General features: G+C 35.5%; 1 protein-coding gene across 1 annotated transcript; it reads right to left on the bottom strand.

Moving 5' to 3' along the window:
- Window positions 1-1,113: 1,113 nt before the first annotated feature.
- On the bottom strand, window positions 1,114-17,348 carry DAZL (deleted in azoospermia like). The gene is given in 13 exon segments (XM_019667142.1): window positions 1,114-2,016; window positions 4,663-4,761; window positions 6,246-6,359; window positions 7,153-7,203; window positions 7,941-8,012; window positions 9,080-9,216; window positions 9,309-9,372; window positions 9,792-9,843; window positions 10,385-10,476; window positions 10,750-10,896; window positions 17,023-17,055; window positions 17,058-17,166; window positions 17,314-17,348. Coding segments are annotated over 13 exon segments (1,059 nt in total). The 3' UTR covers window positions 1,114-1,962.
- Window positions 17,349-18,173: the final 825 nt, after the last annotated feature.

The raw sequence follows: 18,173 nt of genomic DNA, 5'->3' as shown, positions 1-18,173 counted from the left end.
ACCTACCCAACTCCCCACCATTTCTTTAGATAATCTGACATAAGTAGGTCAAAAATGCTTTTGAAAAAAATTTCTATTTATTGATTTATGCAAAGACAGTATCACCAAGAGGTAATAGGAACATACTTTTAAGTTCAAAATTAATTTTCCATTTTGAAAGGTCCGGGACTTTGTCACTTCTTCCTACCTTACTCTTTTAAATACTTCAAATTCGACAAAACAGCACACAAATAAGTTTATTCCCTTATTTTTCTTTTTAAAGTCATACCGAGATCATTAGAAGTGGCTCTTTAGAATTTAGGTACACTTATAGTAACCTGGAGATTTAATCATAGAATGATACATGTAAGAATGTTATAGTGCACACAAAAAACCATACAGAGAATTTTAAAAAGGACACATTTCAGGGTACTTTCAAATTATGAGGCATAGGGAAACCCTGTTGGGGATCCTTAAGTTAAAAGATTCAGAATGAAAATTATTATGAATTATAAGACAACAATGGACACTGATAAAATGCCCCATGGTAGCTGCATTAAGTTAGGGATAAAGGGAGTCTTTATGTTTTAGTGAAGGGGCCAATGAAAGACAGGCCAGGAAGCCATTTTAAACTCATGTCCATGGCAGGTCAAATGCTGCTGCTATAAATGTTTCCCTTAGAAAAGTATAATTCTGTTGCTATCATTCCAAGGTTTAGCCTTCAAATTGCTCATGCTATTACTTCTCATCTTTCTATCACTTATTCTAAGAGTAAGTTTCCTGGAAAAATGGTGTTACAGGCTAGAAAAGCAAGACTGTGGGTACAGCAAAAGAGCTCTGGTGCTCTAGTTGTCACGATACACAATGTCTAATGAGACTAGCTAATGTAGAAATGAAATGTTAACTCTTGACTCTAGTATATTCTTGGGATATGATTACTAAACAATTTTTGTGATTTAGAAATGCTAAAACTACTTTTGACTCTCTTGGACATATTTTACTTTAAAAAAGAAAATATAATAGTTTAACAAAAATCAAAATCTATTTGCTTTTTAACAAATAACTAATATTTTAATGTTTTTATAAAAACAGTTCCTTTCAGATACTCTGATTATAACCTTTAAGTGACATAAAAAAGCTTCAGCATTCTTTATTACCAATATTTTGCACAATTTAAGATACAGCCATTAAGTTTAGCATTTCAAGGAAAATTTTTTCTTAAAAAAAAAAGGAGAATGGTAACTTACTGAAAAACTTATGTACCTAGTAAAGTTTAGTTTGTCTTGGATTCTTAAAAAAAAATTAGGTCCAGAATTTTAGTTATCCTAATTACCATCCCAATCAAATACAATATCTATGTGTGGATTCCAGATAAAAGATAAAATATTTCCAACTAATAAACATAAGACCCACTGATTAGACTGTTTAGAATTGGTTTTACTGGGTTTAGGTAAGGAAGATTTCAATAAAGCTAACTATATATTGAGTTTCACTGATTAAAAATGCAGTTTTAAAAACTCTTCTTTGTGGTAAATTTCTAGACAAATCATAAAGCACAATATTGTACTATTCACAGGTACTTGCCGGAGAAATGAATGCTTGTACTCAAAATTCTGACCTTTCAAAACAGTGGGTTTTTTAAAACAATTTTTTGAAAATCAGCATTTGTTTTTAAACTGTTCAAATGTCAATTTCAATTAAAAAAAAATCCTTACAGATAAATCTTAAAAGTTATTCCTTTCAGTCTCAATTGGTTTTTTTTTACTTTAAACTATATACTGAACACAGAACCAGTTTCTAAACAAACATCTAATGAAAAAGTTTCAATGTAAAATAAAACTAGGCAATCTAATACAATTTGTATAGTATGAATGTGATGTATCAATACATTCAAAATTAAATTTCTATAGTAGTGGAAAACTTTGTCTCTTCTTAATATTCAAAACCAGCAACTCCCAATGAGTCTAGAAAGTCAGTAGAGGATCAAACAGATTTAAGCACTGACCGACTTCTCCTAAAATGATGGACTCTTTTATCCTAGAAAAGAGAGAAAACAGTCCTTTTTACTTCATTGAAAAATTTCTATTATGGCTAAAAGAGTTGCAAAATAATTAATGCATTTATTTTGAGCTTAAAAACTACAAGTGAGAGAAAAGTGATCCTTTTTGGGAAATATTCCTGTACTCTGGGATAACAAATGTACACCAATGACTAGTTTTATACAACAATTTAGTTTAAAAAGATATCTTGGTCAACTCAGAAACAGAGGGCTTAGAATCAGTATTGTTTTATGTAAATTCTTAACTAATGATTTGGCAGTGATGACCCAAAGATAGCTGGTGAAAAATGCATGTAATTTTCAAAAGTACTGTTTTCACTAACAGGAGTGTATCTGGTAGAAATTACAGTCTGAGAACAGCACTGACTTTAATGTGAAATCCTATGCTTTTAGATAAAAAGATAAAAATTTTGGCATGTTTAAAGACATACCCTTCACCTGTGATGAAAATAAATCATTCTTTAGGGAAATGAAGTGAAAAATTAAATATATATGCAAAAATTTCCTTTCTTTTTATGTTGCCTGCAGATGTATAGACAGAAAGACCTTGCAAAGAGGAGTGAAGCCTAGAAAACCACTAATAACATAATAGTATTTTCTTCTCTACATATTTAGTGTAACTGTGCCCTTTTCCTAGGGATTAAATTCAGTTGTCATATAAACAAGGGTTACTTCTCAAAATTATACAACTGTCAACAGGGTAATATCCTATTTAGGTGAAAGGTCAGAAAAGTGGTCACAACTATCTTCATACATCAGGCAGGATATAAAAAATTATGAAGGAGCTGAAATTAAGACAACAGAATAGAATTTACCACGGAAATAGAATATGCCCTGCCCCAATGCATTCAAATTCAATTAAAACAATAACAGCCAATGAAAATAAGTCTAGATGACAGACAACTGTAGAATACCAACTTCTGACTCCTAGCCCAGAGACGAAAACTCTGGAAGGTTTAAAGGGAAGCTTTTGTTTAATACCCGGTGAAAACTCAAGTTTAAAGACCATTTTCTGCTTTGCAAATTGTTTAAGTACTGCCTATTTAGCCTTCAGAACTTGGGCAAGGAAAGCTTTCATATAACCCTAGTTCTTTCCTTTTATATAGTGCTATGTAGAATTAAACGATAAAAGAACAAATGTCAACTTTAAATGAATAAGCTTATTCTTTATTGAGAAGATGGTTAAGAACTTAATCCTGCTATGGCTCTAACTCATCTGCATTATAGAAGTCCCTGGTATACCCATCAAAAAAGGCTTTAAGCTTCATCCTATGTCCATTCATATATTAAAAAAAACCCAAAAAACAAACCTATTCTCTGTCTCCTGTTTTAAGACACAAAGCAATGATTAAAAAATTCCCTTTGAATGTAAAATGATGTAGTCATTTTGGAAAAATTCTAGTAGTTCCTTGAAATATAGTTACCATATGACTCAGCAATTCTATATCCAAGAGAAATAAAAATACATGTCCACAACAGTAACTTATACACAAATGCTCACAACATTATTCATCAGAGCCAAAAGTAGAAATAACCAAAATGGCATATCCATAAATAAAAAGAAGTGAAGTACCGATACATGTTATAACATTGACGAACCTTGAAAACATTATACTGAGTGAAAGAAGCCAGTGACAAAATGCCATATGTTGTAGTATTCTATTTATATGAAATGTCCAGAATAGGACAATCCTTAAGAAAAAAAAAAAATTAGTGGTTACCTAGGGCTCAAGGAGTTGGGGGGGAAATGGAGAGTGACTGACAATAAATAGTAGGGGGTTTACTTTTGGAATGACTCAAATATTCTAAGAATTGATTGTGGTTGTGGTCTGCAAAGATACTAAAAAGTACTGAATTGTACACTCTAAAGGGGTGAATTGTATTATACTCAAATTGTATCTCAATAAACATGTTATTAAAAAACAACAAAAACGTCCCTTTAGTAAGCACACAAAATATTCCTCCCTCTTTGGAGTGACCAGCTAGTTCCTTTCCATATTCACAGAGTCAGAACTAAAGAAATTTTAGAGACCTTTAGTCTTATGTCTCATTTTAGACAAGTAAAAACTGAAGCCTTAGTAAAATTTACGTGATTTTTCCAAGGATAAGAACCAGGATCAGAAAACAGAACTTAAATTCAAACACCCACATTCTCTTTCGCTTTACCAACTCTGAATCAACTTCCATTTCTTTTTCAATTCTTTTTATTCCTTCACTTTACTTCTTCTTTCCCCACATTGATCAGGTATGTCATCTTTTCCTTTTCTTCTCTTTTTTTCAGTTCAATACCCATGTACTCTTAAATTCTGCTTTCTGTATCTAAATTTTTTTTTCTATTTTGTCAAGCTAATATTCTCTTTCAGCTCTCTTCTTTCACAAACTCTTTCAATTACCAGCTTCTGCTAAAAATTTCTACCCTAAGAACAAACTACACTATATCAAGGTTTGAGCAACATAAAATACACTGCCAGGTAAAACTCACAGTGGTTTAACAGGTTACAGTCAAATGCCACGAGTTCAATTAAAAGCTCTCTGTAATCTCAAAATATATGTACAACAGGAAAAAAAAGATGTCTCATAACTGACAAATGTGCTTTTTCTACTGTGTACTGTTCTTTTCATACCTTGTAGTATTCATCTTGAGTAACAACAGAGTTTCTCATTCTATTCTCTGGATTAAACAGACAAGATACCACCGTCTGTATGCCTCGGTCCACAGATTTCTGAAACACAGAACTTTTCAGTAATCTAAAGACTATTCCTTTTACTCACTGTTAACACATTTTTAATATAAAGTTTAATAAATACATATACTTATTTCTAAAGAATTATTATGGAATTAATTCTTACAATGTCACTTAGTATGTAACTTTTCTACTAAATTCAATAAATATTTTAGAGACTTAGTGATAAGAGTACTGGTTTAAAAAGCTCAATTTTAGTAAAACCCTAAGATATTTTCTCAAGGCTCTTATTTTTTTCTGTTAGATAAGAAACAGTAAACTTCAACACTTCAAGAAAAAATATGCAGGATAAAACCTGATAATATAATTAAACTGTAAGCTATTTTAATAATTTTTCAAATTTTAAGCAGGTATCAGGGAAATTTTTCACCATATAGTTCAGTAGTTCTCAACCTTTTTTTCCCCAGAGAAACACATGGACAAAGTTACACACTACAATAAAAATCCTTCAGGATAAAAATCCGCTCGAGTGATTCAGTTGGTTAACAGTTTGCTTAAAAGCATGAGCTCTGAGCAAAAGGGTCGCTGGTTCGATTCCCATATGGGCCAGTAAGCTTCGCCTGAGCTGCACCCGAGCTGAGCTGCCACTGAACTGCCAACAGGTGGCAGGAAGGCTCAGCTGGTGAGAGCACGTGCTCCTAACAAGATTGCCTGTTGGAGATGGTGGGCTACACCTACCCACAACTAAGACTGAACTTGGCACCTTGAGCTGAGCTGCCACCCGGATGGCTCAGTGGATACAGTGTGTGCTCTTAACAACAAGGCTGCTGGTTTGATTCCTACACGGGATAGTGGCTATGCCCACCCACAACTAAGGCTGAACTCAGCACCCTGAGGTGAACTGCTGCCCAGATGGCTCAGTGGATATCATGTGCACTCTTAACAGCAAGGTTGCCGGTTCAACTCCCATATGAAACAAACAAACAAACAAACAAACAAACAAACAAACAAACAGAAATCCTTCAATGCTACCCACATTCCCAGTCATTCAATAAAACACAGAACTATGGAGAGAATACCATAAACATTTGTATATTATTATTTAGCTAAGTAAATGTTTAAATTGGTAAGCAAGATAGATATAATTCATACTAGTCCCTCTTTTGAAGAATAGGAACCTTGAGGAAACCTGTCCATTTGCATTCTGCCAAATCATGTTAATACAATATTTATTAAAGTATGGTTTAAAGAACAAACAAAAAATGATGGAAATGAAACAGAAAGGAATACTGAATCAGACACACACATACATACACACACACACACACACACACACACACAATTTGAGGGTGCCTGAAATTTTATTAACTTTAATATAAACTGATGGATTATCAGTTTATTAATCAAGCTCTCTAATTTATGGCTTCCTTATTTAAATTTGGGCAAAGATGCTTACTTCTCAAAGGATCATTATTAAAACTTGAATAAATATAAAAATATTAATAACAAAATTAGATGTTTGCCTTTTGAGGGCCATTTCCAGAGGATGGAGTAGCTTCATGAACTGAGCATTCACTTGACAAAACTTCAGCTCCTGAATCAACTTCATTATAGTGGTAGTTAACAGCTGTATAAACCTATATTTAAAACGATATAAGTGTAATTAAAGATGTACATTAGAAACGTTTCTAAACCATCTACAAATTGGTGAACAATTATTGGAAGTTTAAATGTGGACCATGCTGAAATTCAATTACATTATCACAAAAACCTTATTTATACTGAATAGTTGAAATGCAATAAAACAGTCTCTTATTTTGAAATGACTTTTAAGCTCCAACATAATCAGAATCAGAAGGGCTCTAAGAAAAAGAAACTTCAAAATGTATTATGGGGAATGGAAATTTCCCAGTGCCTGAGAATTCTAACTCATATCCTTCAAATATCCAGTCCCGATGAAAGACAGAATGTAACAAAGGCTGTGTTTTAGAGGTGGCACTTTTGTTTTCTCCTTCTCTTATATAACACACAACAGTATTACAGCAAAACATTTACTTTGCTTCTCGTCAATACGTATTTTTAAGTGGAAAACTAGAAGCAGATTCAATATTAATTCTAAATCAATAGAATCAGCATTAGCACAGGTATTAATACTACCTTTCTTGGATTATATATTCTATCAACAAGTAATTGAGCACCTGTTAAAAGCAGAGCAGCCACTGCTTAAGCACACAAAAACCACCTGAGAAACAAAAAGCCATTTCTCCCATGCGAGTATATATTTGAGTTGACAAGAAATTAATAAAACACATGTAAGAGGGCAATTAAAAATACTTCTAGGCATACATGACATGGCAAAAGGTCAAGAAATATATAATAAACAAAAAAATACTTTAAAGAACAGCAAGTACATGTTCTAATTCACCTTACCGGAGGTATAACATAAGTCCTTTGTTCCCCAGTAGACCACTGTGGTGGCATCTTAAAAAGAAAAAGAAAAAGAAAAAAAAAAGAAAGAAAGAATTACTTAAATATACCTACACATTTTCACAAAGATATGAGATAGACAATGTTGAGGTATTTGTCATGCTGGCTCCTTGCACTCATTATAATAAAAGACTCCTTGCACTCATTATAAGAAAAGAAACAGTGAAAAAAGAGATTTTCTGTTTCTAATACCTGAGGGTTTTATTATTATTTTCATATATAAACCCCACCTTTCTCTCAATTTTCTGGAGTTGGCGTTCAGGAAAACTCAAAGATAGTAGTAGTCTTTGAATTTATTACTATTGATATGATCATGGGTCACAGACATGGTTGTATCTATGAGCAGAAATTCAGAGAACTATTATCTATAGTAGCCAGATAAAATAAACACTATAAAAAATAATGGAAATTTAATGCTCTATTCCCCCAGAAAAATTTATAAAAGTCAGCCTGGGTGTTTCAGCTCTTTGAAAGCAAAGAGGAGGAATACATGCTGAAATATAGACGTGAGTACCAAATCTTGAAGACAGTACAAGAGAAAACTTCCTGCTAAGTATATTCCTGTCAAAATACTATTTCCTTATTTCCAATAATACAGAGGCCTTAAAAAGTCTTTTCTTAAATTTTAGGCATACTTAACTAGTTTAAATGACAAACTATTAGGGAAATTTATGTAAATAAAGGCCTCAATAATATTCCAAAGTAAATCATTTAATTTCCTCTTAAATTACCTGATAATTATATACAGGCAACTGATATCCAGTGATGACCTGAACTGGTGAACTTGGATAAGAAGGATATGCCTGAAAATAAAGTTTACAGAAAGAAATACTTTTAGGCAGTTTAGTATTTCTCTGACAATATTATGGGGTAATGTGTCAATGTGTACAGTCCTCTTACAGACTTTATGGTTTTCTGTATTTTACTTCTAAAAGTTAATGGCAGTATATACCTCAAACTGGAAAACATACAGTAAAATGTCTTAAGTCTTTCAACAAATATTTATTAAAAACATCTAGGTAGTAGCATACATGAATACACCCAGAATAAGTAATAACTCACAGTAAATGTTAGGAACAAGTAGGGTTTTTCTTCTAGCCATGTTTAGAGCAAGAAAAGTAAGTAAAAATATATATATACCCTACATACACTTCAGGTAGATGGAAAATGTAAACAAAAGAGAAACACTGCAGCACTGTTTTCATTATTATTTTGTTTCTTTTCTTGCAAATAAAATGTCTTTTAAACTGAAGGAAAGTAAAATGAACCAAGAAAATAAACACTATTTTTCATCTAGAGGAGATAGTAAATATTCCAAATACCACTTCAAATATTAAAGTCATCAGGACCAAATTATATGCTACTTATAGATTTTACAAATACAGTTAAGTCATCAGAAACCTATCCATTCTAGAACTAGGATACATCCAGAAATCAGCAATTTATATGGGGAGGCATCTGGGAATTACTGAAAATAAAGAATAGCTAGATAAATTGCTAACCTTAGAGAAGAATTTACCAGGCAGACACATGAGAAAATCTGCCTTCAAATATTTTTGGAGTTATCATACAGGAGGAAAAAAGGGAAGAGATACGCTCTTTGTGGCTATAGACGTCAGCTCTAAGATAAAAACAAACTATTTAGAAGCACATTTTAGGTTAGAATAAGGAACACTGAGAACAACAGATTTCTAAAAAAACAGATTTCCCATCACTCAAAGTATTCAAACAGGGACAGTTTTATCACTTATTATGGAAATTGTAGATATAATTCCACAGAGAGTAAGAAGTGAGACTAGTTTACTTTTAAGGTACCCTCATCTATAAGATCTCCAAAATGAATAAAGGAAGAACGTAGGTTAATTCTTACCTGAACATACTGAGTTATAGGATTCATCATAGTTGCAGGCTGCATATAAGTTTCAGTGTTTGGACTATTCCAGACACTCTGAAACTGTGGTGGAGGAGGATTAAAAACCAAAGGACGTGGCTGCACATGATAAGCACCTTTTTAAAGAATAAAAAGAAAACAAAGCATATTTTTAATTCTCTGAAAAGGTACACAGGTGTCAACAAGAAAAACTCCTTTCTCTACTCACATAAATTGTGTTTCCTGATGGCAGGGCCCAGTTTCAGCTTTTTACCATGGAAATTTATTTGTGACTGAAAATAAAACAGTAACAAAACTAACATTAATTTCCAAGTCTTTACTTCCAAGACTTTGGTAAGCATCCCAAGTCTTCTAAAATTTCTGCTGTCAGAGACCATCAGTGGTAAGAACCTACTAAATCAAAATTTATCAGCACCTTGCCCTCACTACTCAAGTGTCCAGAGGTATCATGGAATTTGATCAAAACCTTTTACACTGTCTCTAGTTCATGAAGCTAGGTGCCCAATCAAAAATAAATTCTGACAAGTTATGTAAGATAGAATTCCAAGGTATTATGTAAGATAATTCTAAGTTTGGATTTCAAAAAAGAAATGTATCAATTTCTATATTTTATACAAAACTGACTATATTCAACAACAGTAAACATTGCATCCATATCCTAGTTAAGAGATTTTTCCATAAGATTACTTACTTCTACTATCTTCTGCACATCCACGTCATTATAAAAGGAAACAAATCCATAGCTAAAAAGGCAGATAAATGAAGTATAAAATCATTACAAGTAAATGGTTTAAAACTTTTAGTATTCTATGAAATAACTGACAAAAGTGTTAATGATAAAGGTTGAAGAATATATTGAGATAAATATTAAGATGTACAAGATAGATCCTCTATATACATTACTCCTTTTTTCCTTACAAGTAAGGTAATGTGGGAACCTTATTAACAGAAAATTCCTATTTATGAACCTGAATTTATTATCTATGGCCAGATGGTTAAAATTTAAGATACTGTGAGATGTGCAAAGAAAACAATTCTTTGATAAAATTGATTAATCCACTTATGTGAAACGAAAATGGGAAATATTTAAATACAAATACTAGGAAAACTATTACGTAGAAGAGCTGGCAGAAAACTTTTATTCTTTACATGAAAGAAATTAACAAAGCAACAAATTTCATTTATACAAGTGTAAGAATACCAGTTCAGAATTCTTCTCTGATATTCTACAGACAGTACGGTTCAGATGTTTTTTACAATTTATACTGAACATGTTTTACTTACCCTTTGGACACACCACTTCGATCCGTGATTATCTTCACTTCTTTTACTGAGCCATATCTAGCAAAGAAACTTTTAATTTCGGTTTCATCCATCTATGGAAAAGAATTTGACTTCAAGAGTAAAAATTCAGCATTCAAAATTTTCAATTATAGTATTAAAGATTTGATATTGTGGAAGTATCTCCCCCAACTACCCCCCAAATACCTGAAGCTCTTATCAAAGATGTTTTTAATCCTCACACAAGTTAAACATAAACTAATTCCAAACCTACATAAAGTACAAAAAAACCTTATGATTTGCAACAAAGGCCAAAATCTCGTTATTTACAAAATATTTTTTAAATGAATGAAATATGAATACAATACCCTAACATCAATTCCACCAACAAAAATGGTGTTTGGCATGATTCTGCCTTCAGGTAAAACATAGCCTTGGCTGGTCGCAGCTGATGAGGACTGGGTGCTGGCCTCTCTGGAGATGGTTGAGTTTGAAGTCTCAGAATTTGCAGCAGACTGTAATTTGGAAAGCAGGTATCATCACTTAGATACACAGGTATAAACATGTATACAGGTAAAAAACACATGATGTGAAATATTTTTGCTTTTCAAGTATAAAACATATTCATATATTTTCATTGTAAATTACTTATCAATACAGCTTACTTCAGGCTCAAGGTGTAAAGCAATCAGAATAGATCAGTATGCTATTTTAACAAAAGGATATAGCACTTTCGTAAACCCAGTCTGTGGCAGAATACTGATTTTATATTGTGTTTCTGAAAATACTATGTGAACTGGTAAAAAGTAATAAGAAAGATCAGGTTGGTAAAAAAATGAAATTAAATCACCCAACCAAATAAGCAAATTTTATGCCAATCAGCAAATTTTCACTTTATAAAACTTATTAAGAAGCATGGTAAATGTTTTTTTTTTTTAAGATTTTTTATTGGGGAATTGGGGGAAGGGGAACAGACAAGTTGCTGTCGTCTTGTTCTTCAGTCTAATTGTAGAGGACGTTGCTTCACTGGCCCAAGCTGGCACCATCATTGCACTCTTCCAGGGCGAGGCAGATCAGTCGCCGGCTTCTGGACGGCCGCTCACTGCGGCTGCTGGCCGCTCACTGTGGCTGCTGGCCACACACAGTAGCCCATGGCAACCCACTGCCACAGGGGCTGTAGCCTACACCGTTGCCTCACGGCAGCCCAGCCCAGCTCCAGGTTGAGCTGTTGTTCAGCATCTTAGCTGTAGAGGGCAGTGTCACTGGCCCTCATATGTGGGATCCGAACCGGGGCCCTCTGGTGTCCCTAGCCAGTTCTTAACCATCGCGCCACTCGGCCGGCCCTGGTAAATCTTTTAAAAAGGTAAACAAAATTTTAAAAAAGAACTGCATCAAAAAGAATACAAACATCAAAGTTTTAAACCAATTTTTTTGCCTCATCTTTCTATTCACCAAAATTAACATGGTTTTTAAAATTATAATACTCCCTGTGCTGTATGCCTGCTTTACTTTGGAAATGATCATGAAATCTTTATTTGCTCACATACCATTATCTCCTGCTGAAGGCTTGTCATCCTTTTCTCTAATGCTAAGGCATTCAAAGTATCTTTTGAAATAACATTTTTCTTCTTGAATTACACCAAATCAGTCTTACTGATAATTCCAATTTTCATAGTGGGCTAATAAATACAAATCATGCTATCTTTATTTTCAGAAAAAGAGACTCATATATGAAACTTATTATTTTTCTGGATTCTGGTCAGAACTACATCTTTAGTCTTTCTACACAAAGGTTAATGCAAATTTTTCTGAAGTATAATTTACTGGTAACATATATATTGGAAAGGCAATATAGCACAGTGAAACAAAATTGATTTAGTCAGGAGATGCAGGTTCATGTCCCTTACTAGGTTATAAGCCACTTACTTGGTAGCTGTTTATATTTGGAAAAATTGCTTTGAGAATAAAGTGAGATAATATCTGTGAATTCATTTTGTAAAGTATAAAGTGGTATGCCGATGTAAGTTAGTGACTTATTTATTTTCAATAGATTAAAAATACGTTTATTTCCTGGTTTTACTATTTACTTACTTATTTTGTAGATATTTTATTAATTTATAACTAATTTGATTTGGAACTTCAAGGAAGTTATTTTATGGCGCATCTGCTCATTTGAAACTCATAAAACGCTTATTAATTGTAAGAGGTAAGTACAAAAGACTGCGAGAGAGAGATAAAGCTATTACAACTATATGGAGGAAAATAAGGACAAAAGAAACGAACTGATACATATTTTTAAAAAGATAAGCAGTCATTTTTATAGACATTAGTTAACAATGAGAAATAGAGTTCCTATTTTGTTAGATGCTAAAAATTACTGATAAATTTAACATTCTACAAACTGCTATACTAATTAGAGATGAAATAAAAAAATTGTCAAATAACCAAATGTGAGCACTTTGGCTATTCTATATTAATTTGTGCTTATAATTGCTATTTTGTGTTTCTATTTGAATACTTCCTAATTCTTTTCCTTTAACTAGAGTACAGTGATATTTCATGACTATAAAGCAACAGAGTAAAAAACGATTTCTAAAGTTTTTCCACTATAAAACAAAAAACCCATAAACATTGTTTTATAATTTTATTTTTTTCTAAATGAGACTATAGTACAGAAGCCACATATCTTGAATTATTTAGAACTTGACTAGATTTCCCTTTGTTATAAACAATTTACCAATCCCTTTCAATTAGCTCATTCAAAATTCCAAAACACAAATAAAACAGTGGTTCCGAAACTTCCATACGTTTTTTTTCTCCTTCTCAATTTCCCCTTTATTTGTAGATGAACTTTGGATACCCTCTTTTATCTAATAAACTATTTACAGTGTTATATATCTGTGAATCACAACAGATGGGATCTATTTTAATTTAGAGGTGTAACATCAGGCCAGAAAACTGTGCCAGGTTATAAGGGGCTATGATAATGTATAGATTCTCAACCAAGGGAGATTTTGCAGGCCAGGGCATTTTTGGTTGTCACAACTGAGTGGTGTTCCTGGTGCCTGGTGGATAGAAGCCAGGGATACAATAAACATCTATAATGCAGGATCAGACACCCACAACAAAAAATTATCTGGCCCAAAATTTGAATAGGGTCACAGCTGAGAAACCCTATTATTAGGTCACCAGAACTGAAAAGGAAAGTTCTAATTTTCATTATTTACTAAAGTAAAATGAATACTCGAGACAACAAACCAGTAATTTGAGAAAAAGAAAAAAAAGTAATTAGATAGTATAGTAAGTTTGGCTTGGAGTTGGGTGTACAAATTGGCTGCCTGTTTAATTGGGATATTAAATATATAAAATTCATCAAATCATTTTACTAGTGTCCTAACGTCTTAAATTAAGGCACTATCATGTCCTAGTCCTCAGTCAGCAGGTGGCGCTCAAAGCTAACGAAGTAAGCAAAGTACTCCATTTTAACAAGACTGAACAGCAGGGATTTTTTTAAACTCTTACTGTGTGTGTACTTATATATAATTATAATTTACATATACAGCATCAATAACCAATAGACAACCTTTAGTTATTCTTAAACTCTTGCCAAAAATGCTGCACAAATGAATGCTTAGGCTAAAGCAAAAGTTTTGTCTTCAAGTATTAATCTTAGCCATCAACAGCATACAGAAAACAGGGCCGGCCCAGTGGCACACTGGTTAGGCGTTGGCTTGGGATGCCAGCTCTGAGCAGCAGGGCCCCGATACTGATCCCACATGCGGGCCAGTGACACTGCGCTCTCTACAGCTACGAAGGTGAACACCACCTCGACCTGGAGCTGGGCTGCCGTGAGTCACCAGCGACGTCATGACCTGCAGCCCCTGCCGCAGTGAACTGCTGTGAGCTACTGTGAGTAGCCAGCAGCCAGCGTGAGCTGCCAAGAGCCACCGTGAGCGGCCATCCAGCAGCCAGTGACCGATCTGCCTCAGCTGGGAAGAGCTCAATGATGGTGCCAACATGGGCCAGTGAAGCGACGTCCTCCACAACTAGACTGAAGAACAAAAGGACAGCAACTTGTCTGTTCCCTTTCCCCGATTTCCAATGCTGTTCCCTCCCAATTCCCAATAAAATCTTTAAAAAAAAAATAGCATACAGAAAATAAGCTGCATATAAATTAAATATAAGAAGTAATTATTTTTCTTAATTATACCTTCAAGTAGTTGGTGGGTTTTGAAATGAGTAATGTGAGATATTAAATGGAGGTGAACTTGTATGCTATCATATACACGATTCTCATCACTGCTATTTACAGTAATACATTCTCTATTATAGTTGGATAACCAAATGACAAAGATAACTAAAAGCTGAAAAAAACTTATCATTACTAAAGCTCCTGGGATGGCATCTCTTTGATATTATTTCATTCAAATACTATGTCTACATGCAAGCAAAATGAGGTCTATGTATACTGTCCCAAAATAATTCTACAATTTGTATCATCAGTTATATCCACAGAAAGGAGCTAATAAGAAAAACAAAAACGAAGGAAATAGGAAATGTAAATCAGAATAAAACCTTTTAAGTAAATCCAACAGTAAACTCTTGGAGGGAAAAGGTGGGGGGAATCCAAACAATAAACGAACAATCTTGGTTAAAACTAAGCAAGAAAAAGGGCAAGAAAGCAAAACAACACATTACTTGTGAAAAAGGGGATATGACCAGAGATTGTAAGAGAACACTATGTATACACTCTATGGAAGTAAATTTTGAAATCTTGATGAAATGACTTTCTAGAGAAATATTACTTTTTAAAGACAATCTTAAGAAAACACTTGATTCCTGGCTCAGTTTCACTAGAAGATTTTTCAAATTGTAAAGAAACAGATAATTTATAATTTGTGTGCAGGGCGGGGGGAGGTGACACCAAGACAGAAACAATGGTAAGTAAAAGAGGAAGTGGAAGAGAAAGAAAAGTCAAATGTTTTTCTTTAAAAAAAATTTCAAAGAAAAAATATATTTCTCAATGCATTTTACTAAATACCATCTGAATAACAAAATCTGATTAAGATGGTTCACTCATGCCCCCAACACAGAGATGCAAAATTCCAGCAGTATATTAAAAAAAAAAAAAACCCACACAATTAAGTACAGTTTATATTGGAAATGCAAGGATGGTTCACTAGGTAATATATTATTGTAACTCACCATTGAAAAAACATTTGATAAAGCACAGCATTACTTTTTAAATTTTTAATAAACCCAGGTACAATAGAATAATCTTATTTTGTAGCTAATTCTAAGCCATCAATCACCAGGCTTAAAATTGAAACATTATAGTCATTTCCATCGAATTTAGGAATAAAGACACCTCCTTATCATTACTGTATTTTTTTTCTACTATGTGTGACAGGGTTAATATTAATATAGTGTTCTTTTAGTCATTAAGAAAAAGTTATAAATTTCCAAATAGAAAGGTGGGTTCAGAATTTATTAAAAAATTTTTTAAAAGCTAACGACAAACTTCAACTTCACTTAATAACAAAGCACGTCAACACAGTGAAATATTTTGCAGCTACTAGATTGGCAACTTAGAAAAGTATAATACCTCTCGTTGGAAAGACTGGAGAGTAGTTCACTCTACATGTCATTAATAGTAATATATACTGGTATATGCTTTATCAAAAGTAACTTGGAAAGATGTATAACTTAAAATTGTTATAAAATGGGCTTAACTCTGATTCCGCTCCTGGCAATTTATTTCAAGGAATTAATAGAATAAGCATATTAAAACATCTGCACAAAAATACTCATTACAATATTGTTTTAATATAGAAAAATTATTCATTATAAGAGAATTTGCTAAAAGTAGTAATGGTACAATCGTATACTCTAACATTATATTCAAAATTATTTGAAATTTACCTTTGAAATAATGTCCACTATATTAAGGGAAAGAGCCAGGTTGTAAAATAGTATACAGGATGGTACAATTTTTGTAAAATAAAATTTACCTACCTGTATGCAATACATGCACAAAAACAATCTGGAAGGTCATACATACATCAAAATTTTAACAGGTGTCAGGACTAAGGTGGACCTCTACTTTCTTCCATTTATTACTTTCAAATGAGTTAATGTTACTTTTATAATCAGAAAAATTAATAAGCTATTAGCATTTCCCCTCTTTTCCTCTGATAGTGGAGGAAAAATTATTGTAAAGTATAGAAACTCATTGTGATTATTAACTTGGATAACTACACGACACAAATAATTATGACAAATTCCATGTAATTATAAATTTTATTTCAACTTATGTACTAATATAAATTGTATATACATTTCCCCTCTTTACCTCTAAAACTGGAGAGAATAATAATTATACTATCAATAAATACACATGGTCTATAACGCATTTGTGACTTAATGGTAGTCAAGTGCTCAGAGTTATCTCGTGGTGGTGGCGAATCAACTTCATCCATCCATCAAAACGCACATGAATGTAGGCCCCGAAGACTATGACTGTATGTACATTTGATTTCAAGCTCCTGGTTTACCTCGACAGGAAAAATGTCGCCCCGAGTCAAAAATTCCTCAGCTGCTCAAACCTGTGGTCCCCTAGAAGCAAGGCAGCGCACGGCAGCCTCGGGCGGCAATGCTGGCGCCAGGCGGGCTTGTGCCTGAGTTTGCCACACGAGGGCGCCGCCACCACCACCACCAGGGCCTGCACGAGGGGCCACCACAAAGGCGCCTCCGCCGCGGCCTCCCCCTCAGCTCGCAGGCCGTGCCTCCAAAACGCCTGTTTCGCGGCCCCTCTCCGTCCCCCCCCCAACGAACACACCACCCCAACCCTCACAGGGACCCGGGAAGGAGCCACTTCCTGAGGAAACTCCGACCCTCAAAGACAGCGAGCACGTCCCTCAGAAAGCCGGCACCATGTGGTGTTGCGGCGGCTGAGGCTGGACGCCATGTCGCGGAGGCCGCGCGGCTTCCTGTCTCGCCTCCAGAGAATAAGCGCGGGAAGGGGGGGTGGGGGTGGGGCGGGAATGGGTTACCCATCCCCCCACATCCCCACGGGCGGAGAGCCTGGGCCGACTCTCCCCAGACTCGTCTGCGCCATGGCGGGCGGCGGCAATGGCGGCAAGGGGCCTTGCATGCGGTCTGCGGGGGCGGGCCTCCCGGGCTGTGCCCCTCCACCACGGCCCCCGGCATCGTGCCCCTCCTCGTCTGCCCTGCGGCGCCATGTAGGCCGCGCTCCTGCCGCCGGACGGCCGCCGCCACCCGCCCTGTCGGGCCGAGGCCTGCGATGCCCCCAGGCAAGCGCCTCAGACAGGAAGGAAAGCCGGGGACACCCTCTCCCCCGCTTTCAACCACTCTCGGTCCCCTCCCTCCCAAAAGCCGAGTTCCGGCCACCTTGGAGGGCCCCCATCTGTCTTGCGTCCCTCGGGCCTCCTCCGCAACTCACCATGATGGCGGCAGCTAGCAGTTCCCACCGACGGGGCTCGAGGAGGAGCAGAGGCTGCTCTTCAGGCACCGCTCTTGGGGCTACTGTGGGGGCTGCTCGTGCCGTCCGCCCGGCCTCGACGGGGGCGAAGCGGTACCGGAGTCAGGAACGACCAAGGCAGCGCCGACGCTGCGGAGCCCGAAGCGCCAACCCGCGAGGCTGAGGGGCACCGGTGGACTGAGGCGTGGCTTGTGGGGCTCCCGGAGGTGCTCCTGCGCCTGCGGGGTACTGGGGCTCGTCGGAGCCTCCTCAGCCAATGGGTGGCAGCACCCCGCCCCCTGCGTGCGGAGT

This window comes from Hipposideros armiger, unplaced genomic scaffold (genome assembly GCF_001890085.2).
Source record: "Hipposideros armiger isolate ML-2016 unplaced genomic scaffold, ASM189008v1 scaffold_486, whole genome shotgun sequence".
In the NCBI taxonomy this organism is placed as follows: Eukaryota; Metazoa; Chordata; class Mammalia; order Chiroptera; family Hipposideridae; genus Hipposideros; species Hipposideros armiger.
The sequence above is the reverse complement of the archived record's forward strand: the minus strand, read 5'-3'. Positions and strand labels throughout refer to the sequence as shown.